This window comes from Geotrypetes seraphini, chromosome 6, assembly GCF_902459505.1.
Source record: "Geotrypetes seraphini chromosome 6, aGeoSer1.1, whole genome shotgun sequence".
NCBI lineage: Eukaryota > Metazoa > Chordata > Amphibia > Gymnophiona > Dermophiidae > Geotrypetes > Geotrypetes seraphini.
The window spans coordinates 251,323,906-251,337,274 of NC_047089.1; the positions used below are offsets into that span (position 1 = coordinate 251,323,906).

Sequence of the window (13,369 nt, forward strand, 5' to 3'; positions counted from 1 at the left end):
GCAGAGAAGAGAGACAAGGTCTTTCTGGCTCAGCGGAAAACTAAGAACTGAGGACCATGAGGAGGGTATGCGCCCTCTAGTGGATCAGGAAGGCACACACATGCGTGGTGCAGTGTGCAAACTTGAAACTTCAATCAAGTTTGCTTGAAAAGCTGTCCGCGCTGGGGCTCCGTGGATGACGTCACCCACATGTGAGAATATGCTGCCTGCTTGTCCTGGGATAATACCATATATACTTGAATATAAAGAGGTAACCTTCCCCCCCCCCCCAAAAAAAAAAAACAAAAGGAGAAAAAAAGGTTGACACGAATATAAACTGGGGGGAGGGGGTATTTAATATTCAAGTACAGTGCCTTGCCCTGCCAGGCTCTGTACCCTGTTCCCCCTCCTTCGCTCCTCTGCATCCAGCCTTCTTCCTCCTCCTGTCCCAGCCGATTCTATTTATTGTTATCTTCCTGCCACCTTTCCCATGTACCTTTAGTTTCCCTGGTGGTCTACGGTGAATCATAGCAGGAGTGACCTTCCTTCACTCCTGCCCGTACAGAGCCGCTAGCTGGTTGGCTGCTTCTAACAGCTCTGCCCGTGACCTTTAGTATCCCTGGTGGTCCAGCAGTAAATCGTAACAGGAACTATTTTCCTTTGCTCCTGCCCGTGCAGAGCCACTAGCTAATTGGCTACCGAGAGAACTCCCAGTAGCCAATTAGGTAGCGACTCTGCACAGGCAGGAGCGAAAGTAGGCTACTGGGCTTGATGGACCATTGGTCTGACCCAGTAAGGCTATTATGTTCTTACTAGTCTTTAAGCCCGTTACATTAACGGGTGCTAGAATAAATGTGTCTGTCTGTCTGTGTTTCTTTATCTCTCTCTCCTTGGCCACTGTCTGTATCCTTCTGTCTCCCCCTCCCCCCCGAGCAAAGCTGTCTGTCCCCAGCACCCACCTACCCCCCAAATGTCTCTCCAAGGCCCTCTTCTGTCTTCACCCCCCAGAGCAAAGCTGCCTGTCCCCAGCACACCCCTCCCCCCAAAGCAGCCCCCTTTCCCTCTCCCTGTCTCTCCATGGCCCCTTCTGTCTTCCCCCCAAAGCAAAGCTGTTTGCCCCAAGCACACCCCTCCCCCCAAAGCAGTCCCCTTTCCCTCTCCCGCTGACTCTCTCTCTGGCCCCCTTTCTCTGTCTGTCTTTCTGTCCCTCTCCCTGCCCCTGTGTCTTTCTTTCTTTCTGTCTCCCTCCCTCCGCTGTCTCTGTCTGTCATTTTTCCCCATTTCCCTGTGCAGCAGCATTTCCATCCCACTTCCCTATGCAGCAGCAACAGCATTTCCCTCCTATCCCTCCCCTTTCCTGTGCAGAAGCAGTAGCAGCATTTTCCCCCACCCCCCCTTTCCCTTCTCTTATCTTCTCTTCCCTGCTCCGTTCGGCCCCTCCCCCTTCTTTTACTGCCGTTGTCCTGCTCGATCTGGCCTGCTCCTGACCCTCCCACCGCCGACAAACCTCGGGGCTCCAGCCGCGTAGGCAGCACTTTAAACACGCTGCTTCGCGGCCTTCTACTGCCGATTTCCTCTGCCGCGTCTGTCTCCGATGATGTCATCAGAGACGCGGCAGAGGAAATCGGCAGAGAAGGGTGCGAAGCAGCGTGTTTATAGTGCTGCCTACACCGCTGGAGCCGGGAGGTTTGTGGAGAGTCAACGGCCGGAGCGGGGCTGCTGTCCACCATTGCTGCCACTGGTGCTGCCTAGTCCGCTGGAGCCGGGAGGTATATAGAGCACAGTCGCGGCATGCGCCTCCAGGCCCTGCAAGCGCCATGAGGTGTCAATTAGAATGTTGCCACCTCACGGTGCAGTGAGAGGCAGCGGCGAGTGAGGGCGGGCGGTGACGCGCCAAGAACAGGGAGAGAGAACAGTCGCGCGCCTTCAGCCCCCACATGCGCCGTGAGGTTAGAATGTTGCCACAGAAGTTTCAAGTTTCAAGACAAACTAGAGAAACAATGGGAAGGGGTAAAGTAGGTTAAAGTTACATATTGCGTTTCTCGGAGGAGAAGAAAGTGAAAATATGATAGAGGAAAAAACATTAGGGTTGGGGGTTTAGAAAGTCATATTGAGAGAAGTTAAGAATAAAAAGAAAGAGGGATTATTTAAAATTGCTGATTAAAAAATTAAAAATAATAATAAGTGAGAAGGTTTTAAATATTAAAAGAAGTTTTAAAAAGGAAAGTTTTTAGGTTAGATTTAAATAAGTTCAGGTCTTTGATTTCTCTAATGTATAAAGGAAGGGCATTCCAAGTAAGGGGAGCCATGACTGAGAATATGTCGTGACGTCTGGTTCCGATGATCTTTAGGGAAGGTACAGTAAGTATTCCTAGAGCAGTTGATCTTAATGCTCGGGATGAGTTATATGGAATTAACAGTTGATCTATAAATAAGGGTTCATTATTGAATAGAGTTTTGAAAGTTAGAAGTGATATTTTATAGGTTATTCGTTGATTAATTGGGAGCCAGTGTGAGTCTATTAAAAAAGGTGTTACGTGGTCGTATTTTTTGCCATTATGAATGATTTTAACTGCAGTATTTTGTATTATTTGTAGACGTTTTTTTTCTTTTTGTGTAATGTTTAATAAGAGTGAATTACAATAGTCTAATTTGGACATGACCAAAGAGTGTATTAAGATATTCAATGATTTAGGTTCCAGAAATTTAGACATCGAGCGAATTAGGCACAAGCGAAAAAAACAGCATTTTACCACATTGCTGATATGTTCGTGGTACGTGAATTTATCATCAATAGTGACTCCTAATAATTTTAGTGATGATACTATGTTAATTGGTAGGTTGCTTATTAGAAAAGGCGCTGACAGTGTTAATCCTTGCTTCGTTGGAAAAAATAAGGCTTTGGTTTTGGTGATGTTTAATGCTAATTTGTTTTGTGAGAGCCAATTTTTTATTTTTTCAAGTTTTTGATTAATTGCAAGTATTTCATTGATGTTTTCAGGATTAAATGAATGAACAAGCTGAATGTCGTCGGCATACGCATAAATGGTGAAACCAATAGATTGGCTCAAACTAAGTAAGGGTGAAAGAAAAATGTTGAATAGTAGTGGAGAAAGAATGGAGCCCTGTGGGATTCCATAATTATGAGAGAATAATTTAGAGTTTGCATTGTTGAAATTTACAGTTGAAGAACGATCGGCTAAGAAGGAAGTGAACCATTGTAATGAAGTATTACAGACACCTATATTTTGTAGTCGGTCCAATAAAAGCGAGTGGTCGATAGTGTCGAAAGCAGCTGAGAGATCGAGGGAAAAAAGAATAACGGAATCATGGTGGTCAAGATGATAAATAATTTTAGTGGTCAGTCCTATTAAAGAATATTCAGTATTGTGGTTTTTTCTAAAACCAGTTTGATTGGAATGCAAAATGTTTGTAGATTCGACAAAATCTGAAAGTTGATTGAATACCACCCTTTCAGTAATTTTTGCTAAAAACGGAATGTTGGCGATAGGGCGGTAATTGGTAGGGTCATCATGACTAATTTTACGATCCTTTATAATAGGAAGAATTACAGCTGATTTCCATGCCTTGGGTATGGTCCCAAGGCATGGAAGCACACCTCACGGCGCCAGGACTCACGAATTTTCGAGAGCGCATGCGCGCTCTAGCATTTTATTATTATTGAAAAGCACCTAATAAACTTATCTCTGACAGTCATCTGAACAGATAGACTATTTGTCCAGTTAATGTTAAATCCTCCATGTCTGTGTTAAGGAAAAGGATAACAATGATATGAAATGGAAACTATTCCAGGTACAGTAAAACCTCGGTTTGCGAGTAACACTGTTTGCGAGTGTTTTGGAAGACGAGCAAAACACTCAGCAAACTTTTGTCTTGCAAACCGAGCGCCGTCCCGATAAACGAACACTTACAACTGCAGGCAGCGCCGCTTCAAGGAGATGCCTCTTCCGTTCACTAGCCAGCCTTCCGCACCACGTTAGAGAACCCCTGAGCCCATGTAGCAGAGCACCGTCCCACATGCACGTTATGTATAATCACACACGTTGATTATCGACATTGTGCATGTTTATACGTAATGCGCATGTGGGCACTGGCTCCCTATTACTCACCGCATAACATACAAAATTTTATTGCTAGTTTTCAAAACTTTATCCACAAATGAACCTTTATTCATAAATCGGATGCTTATTCTACACAATTTATCACGTTCGCTTCGTTCGTTAACACAAGGGTTACTGGCAGTCCCTTCTTTAAAGGTGGTAGGTACCAGACGTCATGACATGTTTTCAATTGTGGCCCCCAAACTTGGAACTCTTTGCCACAATACATAAAAATGAAAAGGAACTCAGTCTTTTTAAAAATAAATTAAAAACTTTCCTTTTTAAAGATGCTTTTAATCTTTAATAGAAAAACTTTTTTACTGTAGTTAAGTCATCCCTACCTTATGTTTCTCCCTTGAATGTTCCCTTTTATCTTCTCAAAATATCTATTATGTAACTTTTCCCCTTTTATCATTATGTGTCTTTGTGTTTTGTCTGTTCATGAGTCCGTTTTTCATTTAGCATTTGAGATTACTAATACGTCTTTTAAAATACTTATATTTGTCTTAAAATGTTTATGTGTCAGTTAGTTCATGAGTTTGTTTTTATCTTGTACTTGATATTATTAATATGTTTTTTAAAATGCTCATGTATCTTATTGTAAATCGCTTAGTAAATTTTGGATAAGCGATTCATCAAATGAATAAATAAACATAAACATAAACATGGAAGAGGTGATCAGTTAACGAGGCTAAGACGGTTAGCACAGTACAGAGTAAAGCTTTGGATTCTTGCCCAGAAATAGCTAAGAAGAAAAAATTTAAAAATTTAAATTGAATCAGGTTGGGCAGACTGGATGGACCATTCGGGTCTTTATCTCCCGTCATCTACTATGTTTCTGTACTGTAGTTTGTGCAAAATCCCGACTGGGAGTCGTGTAGAATGTTAAACTTCTCTAGGTATGTCATGAGGTCAAGATTGACTAGACCTTCCATTAGTTTGAGGAAGAGAGGTACGTTGGGAATGGGTCTGTAATTGGCGGTTGAAGAGACTGGATCTTTGGAATTTTTGATAACTGGAGACACAAGGATGTGGCCGAGTTCCAGCGGGAAGTAGCCAGTGGACAAGCAGAGAGAGACCCAGTTGAAAAGTTCCACTTTGAATGGGAGGGGGGCTGTTTCATGATAGTCGGTGGGCAGTTATCTAGTAGGCAGTTGGATTTAGCATAGTTAGAGTAGAGCTTGAGGAATTGGTTCCAATCTGGGTTTTCGAACTGATTCCAGATCATGTCAGCAGTTGAGCCTTCGTTTTCTAGAGTAGGTAGATTGATTGATGGGTCAGTGCTTGTAGTTGCGAGAGATATTTTCAAGTTACGAATTTTTGTGGCGAAGTAGTCGGCTAGATTTGCAGCAGAGAGTGAGAGAACTGTGAGGGAACTTTTATGTAAGTCTATATCAAATAAGGAGTTGATTATTCTGAAGAGTTATTTGCTGTTCAGCAAAGGAGAGTTGATTGTTTGGGAGTACCGTAATGTTTGCAACACTTTTCTTTAATAATTCTTTTGTACTCTTTAACTTTTAGTCACCAAGAGTATCTGTCATTATCATTTCCTGATTTACACCATATTCTTTCTAATTTGTGTACTTCTTGTTTCACTGCTGATAGGTCAGCATCATACCAGTTGGCTGATAAACGGTGTCTTTTCGTGCATACTTTCAATGGTGCAATGTCATTTAGGACCTGATTGCTGAAATTATTCCATCCTAGGATGAAGTTTGGGTCTTGGTTGGGGATGGATATTAGGTTGTATTGTGACCAGAATTCTAACACCGGCTCTGGCAGTATACATATTTCAAATCTGATATTACATTACATTACATTACATTACATTAGGGATTTCTATTCCGCCATTACCTTGCGGTTCAAGGCGGATTACAAAAGGTTACATTAAAGAACAGAATTATAATGAATTATAGATTTACAGGATAGCGGAGTTGCAATGAATTACAGGATTGCAATGAATTACAGAATTACCGAATTACAGAATTGCAGGATTGTAGAGTTATATGAGTTATAATGAATAGCTTGAGGGGTAAGATGTAGATCTTAAGGGTTTTTAGAGGTCGTGTTGTTATTGTTGTTTTAGGAATTTCTTGAAAAGGGTGGTTTTTATTTCTTTTCTGAAAGTCTTGTAGTCTGGAGTGGTCATCAGAAGGTTGGTGATCTGGTTGTCCAGTCTTGCAGCTTGTGTGGCTAGGAGGCCGTCATGTAGTTTAGTTCTTTTTACTTCTTTGGATGGGGGGGGTATGAATGATATATTGTAATCACAAAATAGAAAATAAAATTATTTTTTCTACCTTCTGTTGTCTGGTCGTTTTGCTTTTGGTCCCAGTTTCTCTTTCTGATTTTGTCTATCTTCTAATTCTCTTTCCAGTGTCTGCTGTCCATTTTTTTTCTCCTCTTCTTTCTTGCTCCAGTCCCTGTCTCCACATATTGATTTTTCCCTTTCAACTTTTCTCCTTTTTTCTTTTCTGCTTCTGTCCACTCAAATCTCACCCTCTTTCTCATCCTTCTCCTTTTTAAATTTTCAGCTACCTATCAATTTTCCATCTTCTCTTATTCTGTAGCTCTCCTATTTCCCATCTCACTCCTTTCCCAGCCTCCCATTTCCTTCCTCCTCTCTCCTCTTGGTCCAACATTTTGCTCTGTCTCTTTTCTGTTGTTCTTCCCTCCCCCATTGATGCTGAACAATGAGATGGAAGGAAAACAAAAAGAGATGCTGCATCTCTCTCTCCCTTCCACCCCCAGGCCTAACATTTCTCCATCCCTTTCCATCTCTAGATTCAACTTTTCTCCCTTTCTCTTCCCAACTGCCCCCCATCCCATCTCTCCCCCTGCCTGCCTCCATCCCCCAGGTCCACCATTTCTCCCTTTCTCTTCCCAACGGTTATCCCTCTTTCTCCACATTACTCCAGGTCCAACCTCTCTCCCTTCATTTTACTCTCTTCACAGCCCTTTGTGCCTTTCCCTCCGGCGCCGGTCCGATGTTGCTGCCGGGCCATCTTCCAACCTCAGCGATTCGGGAGTGCTGTGCATGGCTCCTCCTCCTGCTTTTTGCATGCCGTGGTCTGTCTCCAATGACGCGCAACTTCCTGTTTCCGCCTGGGTGGACCATGGCGAACGGAGAGCAGGAGAGGGAGCCACAAACAGTACTGCCAAGTCGCTACCGAAGCCGGCGGACTTTCCGGCATGGCGGCAGACCGGCGCGGAGGGGAGGACATGCTGGGCTCAAAGGGGAAGATCAGGAACGTTGCCACAGGCCACATAAAAAGGCCAGGCAGGCCGGATTCGGCCCACGGGCCTTGTATTTGACACATGTGCATTAGACGGAACAGTGCTGATTCTAAAACTAAACCATGTAGAATTGTTTTACAGGTATTTTTTTTTGGCTGAATAAGAGTTTTATTTGCATTGACTACAGGGTACTGTGATTTTTCATGACTAAAAAGTGGTACTAAATGATATACACTACTAGAGAGATAATGAGTAATATTCTGTGATGAATTACTATAAATGCTTTATTATATCACAGCTCTCATTCACAATTTACAAAACATTGCATTAAAAACAAAATTGTCCTTGCATATTCTGATTCAGTGTTCGTAACACGCTGGAAACACTCTTAGGGCTAGTATATGTTATTAGCCGTATCTTCCTAATACCCCTGTCACAGTCAAAAAAATGGCAGGGAAATATTGCTATTAAGAGTCCAGCGGAAAATAAAATCTAGTGCAAAAATGTGCAATTTGTGCAAAAAAGCATTTGGTGCAAGTAGTGCGGTAAAGTGCCAAATATCAGATTTGTTCAATGCCTGGCCCCCCCCGACCCGAGTTTCGTGTTCTTCTTCAGGACAGGTCTGTTCTTGTTCCGGTGCCGTTCCCGGTTTAGTTCGCCTAAGCCAGGGGTGTCCAATGTCGGTCCTCGAGGGCCGCAGTCCAGTCGGGTTTTCAGGATTTCCCCAATGAATATGCATGAGATCTATTTGCATGCACTGCTTTCAATGCATATTCATTGGGGAAATCCTGATAACCCGACTGGATTGCGGCCCTCGAGGACCGACAATGGACACCCCTGGCCTAAGCAGATCCCTCCTGAAGAAGAAAACGAAACTCGGGTCGGGGGGGGCCAGGCATTGAATAAATCTGATATTTGGCACTTTACCGCACTACTTGCACCAAATGCTTTTTTGCACAAATTGCACATTTTTGCACTAGATTTTATTTTCCACTGGACTCTTAATAGCAATATTTCCCTGCCATTTTTTTGACTGTGACAGGGGTATTAGGAAGATACGGCTAATAACATATACTAGCCCTAAGAGTGTTTCCAGCGTGTTACGAACACTGAATCAGAATATGCAAGGACAATTTTGTTTTTAATGCAATGTTTTGTAAATTGTGAATGAGAGCTGTGATATAATAAAGCATTCATAAAAAGTGGTACTCCCATTAAGCGCACATGGCGGTCCGGAGGCCCGGCGCTTAAGCGGCGTCGACTGTACAGGAAAAGAATCAACGAAGGTCAAGAGAGGATGAGAAGAGAAATTAACAGAGGAAGATGAAAAGAAGAAAACAGGCGAAAGGGAAGAGGAGAGAATGAAAGAAAAGAAGGCACGAAAGAGACCAAATAGGGGAAAGGCTGAATGAAAGTCAAGAGAGGGGACGAGGTATTTAAAATTTCATTGCAAATGCTTAATAAAATTTAAAGATATTGAATATGTATATTGGGACTCGATTCAGTTAGAACAATTTTTACAACTTAATGAAGTTAGTTAGACATCACGGAATTAATATTTGGAGTTTAAAGTATTGATGCACCATTAATGTTGATTTTTGATCAAGGATTATATTGATGATTACTAGGATATTTTCTCCCATCTATGTGGACTTGAGGAGTTAGTGAAATGTCTTAATAATAGTTATGGTTCTGTTTTTTACTTGTGATCTTCCTTTCTTTATTGTTATCTGTATAAATGATAATGATGTAAAATTTGATAAATAAAAATTTTAAAAAAAAGAGAGAGGGGACGAGGTGGCAGACACCAAAGGAAGAGCCCCACCACCCACCACCTCACCTGGCCTCCGAGCCGCTGCTTCAGCTCCAGGGCGGCGCGCAAGTTCCCGCTCAGGCCCACGAAGAGCTCGTCGGAGCCGCGCAGACGGGGCCCAACTGGCGGAAGCGCTCGAGGGCATGCTCCGGCGCCGGCCCCGCCCAGCAGGAGAGCGGCGCGGGTCTCGGCCTCTGCGTCGGCCGCCCGCAGCGGGGCCTCGAGGAGGAGGCGGCGCGAGGAGGGCGAGCCAAGCTGCCGCCCCCGCTCACCAGCGCGCGCTCTCCCCTGACGGAGAAAGCGCGGGAAGACGAGCGGGGGGTGGGGGCGGGGACGCTAATGCCGCCAGAGATGAGAGAACCGAGTCGAGGGAGAGAGTAATAATATTGTCAGATATAAAAAGAGACCGAGTTATGGGATTATTAATAATACTCTGAGGAAAGAAGGAGGTGTGGTAATAATATTGGCAGAAATAATAATAAAAAAAAACAAAAAGAGACGGAATTAAGGCATTAATAATACCCTGACAGGTGCGGCGCTAATACTGCCAGAGCTGCGAGAGAGAGTAATAATACTGCCAGACAGAATCAGAAAAAGATTATTAATACTCTAAGGAGAAGAGGCAGGGGCAACAATAATACTTGCTAAAAGTACTCCACAAGTTAGTAATTACATATTATTTAAAAAAAAAAAACAACCCAGAATAAAAAAATGTAGAAAGTGCAACAAGTGCTTTTAAAGTGCAATAAATGCGAATAAAGTGCTCAGTCACCAACCGATAAGTGCAAAAAGTACAAGCGCGGGTTTTATATAGGGACCATCATAGCACGGTCAGGGCTTTGCTTAAGTCACTGCTGACATCGGGGAAGATTTCCTGTCGGCTGTCTGTGCTGAGGCAGGGCAGGCAGGAAATAGAAGATGAGCTTCGCTGCACATGGTCCCAGTCTGTTTCAAGTATTCACTCATGGTTTTATTTTCTCTTCTGCTGTATTGTCTGGTGAAAAAGTTAATCTTGATCAGAGGTGGGATTCCGGGTAGTAGGTTTCCTAGAAGTTTTGATCTGGCTCACGTGTTGTTACACCCCCCCCCCCCCCCACACACACACACACACACTTTAAAAAAGTTACTAGAGAGCAGGAAGAATTTGCGATCCGAACTCCCTCAGAGCTCTTTGGACCTGCTCCCAACGGGTGGGGAGCAGGAGACTCTAGGACGAACGGTATGTGGCACCCGGGCCCCATCATTTTTTGACACACACCCCCATGTAAAAAAATATTTTTTGTAATAACATTGAAACGGAATAAATGGTTAGAATAGAAACAAGTAGTGAAAATTTTCTTTTATTGAACCTCATATATATAACCATTATTCCAAACATAACATAAATTATGTCTGAATTGTCATGACATCAGAAGTACATATGGAGTAGTTGCAGGTGATGCTTGCGACAGTTCTGATTGTGTTAGTTCAGTTTTATGTGTTTTTTGAATAGAAGGGTTTTTATTTCTTTTTTGAAGGTTTTGTAGTCTGTGGTCAAGGTCAATAGGTTGTAGAGTTGGGGGTCAAGTGCTAGGAGGTTGTCAAACAGTTTTTTTTCTTTTGACGATTTTGGTTGTAGGGTGTGTGAATGGTGCGTGAGTTCTCCTATGTCTGGTTGATGTGGATTTAATTATTTAGCTGAAGAAATTAGTAACCCCCCCCCCCCCCCATTAATTCTCTTCCATTTTTGTTCCCATTATAAAAAACACTGATAAGTTTCCCCCCCCCCAAAAAAAAAAAACAACAACATTAAAATAAGTGAAAACAAAGGCCCCTACAGATGAGAACATAACATAAGAATAGCCTAACTGGGTCAGACCAATGGTCCATCATGCCCAGTAGCCCATTCTCATGGTAGCCAATCCAGGTCACTAGTACCTGGTCAAAACCCAAAGAGTAGCAACATTCCATTCTACCGATCCAGGGCAAGCAGACGCTTCCCCCATGTCTTAATAACAGACTATGGACTTTTCCTCCAGGAATTTGTCCAAACCTTTCTTAAAACCAGCAATGCTATCTGCTTTTACCATAACTTCTGGCCACTTCATTTTTAAGCTTAGTTCTTTCCTTCCAAACAGAGACCTTGCTAGATGTCAAATACAGCACAAGATAACTTCACAGGGACTTAGCTGTGCAGGAAATGTGAATCTCCTCATACACCCACCATATAGTGCAAAAATGTGCAAAGGTCTGTTTTTTTACTTTTGCTCACTACATAGCTTAATGCCACACAAGTAGCACTGTTACAAACATATTCTGAAGGTCAACGCTAAGGTTAACAAAGTTTCCTTCCTTGGACCACAAGGAGACACTGACAAACCACTGAAAGAGATCCCAAAACAACTACTCAGGCACAACACCCAAAGCCCCACTCAGTATGTGAACCAGTTGAGTGGCGTGGACTACCTGGGGGGTAGAAATGAGCCCGGAGTTTGCTCAGCAGAATTTCCCAGACCACCTCTTCCTCTCAACACATTGACAAGCTGCCACCACCATCACCATTAGGAACACCTCACCGGGTAGGCCAGCAATGCTTATAAACTTTATAAAACACATTATTATATTTTCTTATAATGCACATATTTTAACTGAACTCTCTGACATCCTCAGCCTTGCCTATACACTATTTTTCTTCTGCAGACCCTTCAAAAGTGACCAAATCCTCATTTCACTTGCATTATAAAGTACTGAGGATGCCATTTCTCCCCAATCCCAGGTCCTAAAGTCTAAGACAGTAGCACAAACTAGTGCTGCCCAATTCAGGGAAAAAAAATTTTGATTCGATTCAGCCTAGTGAATTGGTTTTTCAATTCAATTTTCTTGCCCAATTGGGTGTTTTTTTTCAAACATCCTGGTGGGTTTATTTTATAGCTTTTTCACCCCCTTTGGCTTCTCCTAACCACACTGGCACTGTGGTGTAAATAAAATAAAGAAACAAAAAGGACTTCTCCTCTCTCTGTTAAATCCTAACTCATGTTTGCGGTCTAACACCCGTTCTGGCAGGATACACATTTAAAATCTGACATATTGTAATCACAAAACAGAAAATAAAATTAGTTTTTCTACCTTTTATTGTCTGGTTATTTTTCAAATCTTGTTGGTCCAAGGTCACGTTCTGAGAGGCGGTTAGTGGCCGCTGCAAGAGAGGCCTCAAGAAGCGCAGTACTCACGCAAGTAAAAGTGGCGAGACAATCCGGGAGGTTCGGAACCCCAGCCACACTCTGCGCCAAGCGAGACAACGCATGGCGGGAGCCATAGAGCCGGAGCAGGGAGAGAGTCTCCTCCAGGAGACCAAACTCTGAACTACAAGATTCCGGCATGTCTGCCCGGAATGAACCGAAGAGAAAGCGGGGAATCCTCTCGAATAGGAGCCGGAGACGTCGAGGCACTAAGCCCCCGTCAATAACGGGGCACAAAACCGCAGTTGACGCCGAGGCACAAAGCATCAGCCGACGCCGAGGTATAAAGCCCCCAGCGATGTTGCGGCACCAAGCCACAGTCGACGTCGAGGCACAAGGCCACAGCCAACCAAAGGGCACAAAGCCCCAGACGACGTCAAGTCACAAAGCCCCAGTAGACGGCGAGGCACAAAGCCTCGGTCAATGACGAGTCACAAGCCTCAAGCGACATCGAAGCACAAGCGTCAGGCGACGCGGAGCACACGGCTGCAGCCGACGTCGAAGGTACAAAGCCTCCATCGACGTCGAGATACCAAGCGCCAGTTGACGTCGAAGCAGAAAGTCGAGGCACGAAGCCCGAGGCGACGTCGAGGCACAAAGCCCCAGTCGACATCGAAGTCACCAAAAAATCGGGGTAAATACTTCAAACTACAAAGTTGTAAATTGTAGAGTGACCAAAGCGATATAGTGATACTTGAAAAAGTCACTACAGTACCTTCAAAACAATGTGAATTCAAAAGTAAGCTTGTTAGCAATTTTTCTTTTTTGAACTCTGCTCAGACATGAAGGCTGATAACTCCGCCTCTCCACCCAATCATTGCAGTGTTCAAGAAAAACTGACTCTGTGAACATTCAATAACTTAAGTGCTAGACCAAAAATGCTATGCTGACACTGTAAAATGTATAAATATCTTCAAACATGAACTTAACTTTGAAAAAGTTCAGAGTCAGTTTTTCTTGAACAATGCAATGATTGGGTGGTGAGGCAGTTATCAGCCTTCATG

General features: G+C 43.4%; 1 protein-coding gene across 1 annotated transcript in view; it reads right to left on the reverse strand.

Moving 5' to 3' along the window:
- The window catches only part of LOC117362968 (lanC-like protein 3), a 55,948-nt gene extending 43,442 nt beyond the window's left edge, over positions 1 to 12,506 (reverse strand). Inside the window, exons 1-2 of the mRNA XM_033950059.1 lie at positions 12,357 to 12,506; positions 9,175 to 9,435 (exon numbers count right to left, since the gene is read on the reverse strand). Coding sequence (XP_033805950.1) covers positions 9,175 to 9,435; positions 12,357 to 12,506 — 411 coding nt within the window. The remainder of the gene's footprint in view (positions 1 to 9,174; positions 9,436 to 12,356) is intronic.
- Between the last annotated feature and the right edge of the window lie 863 nt (positions 12,507 to 13,369).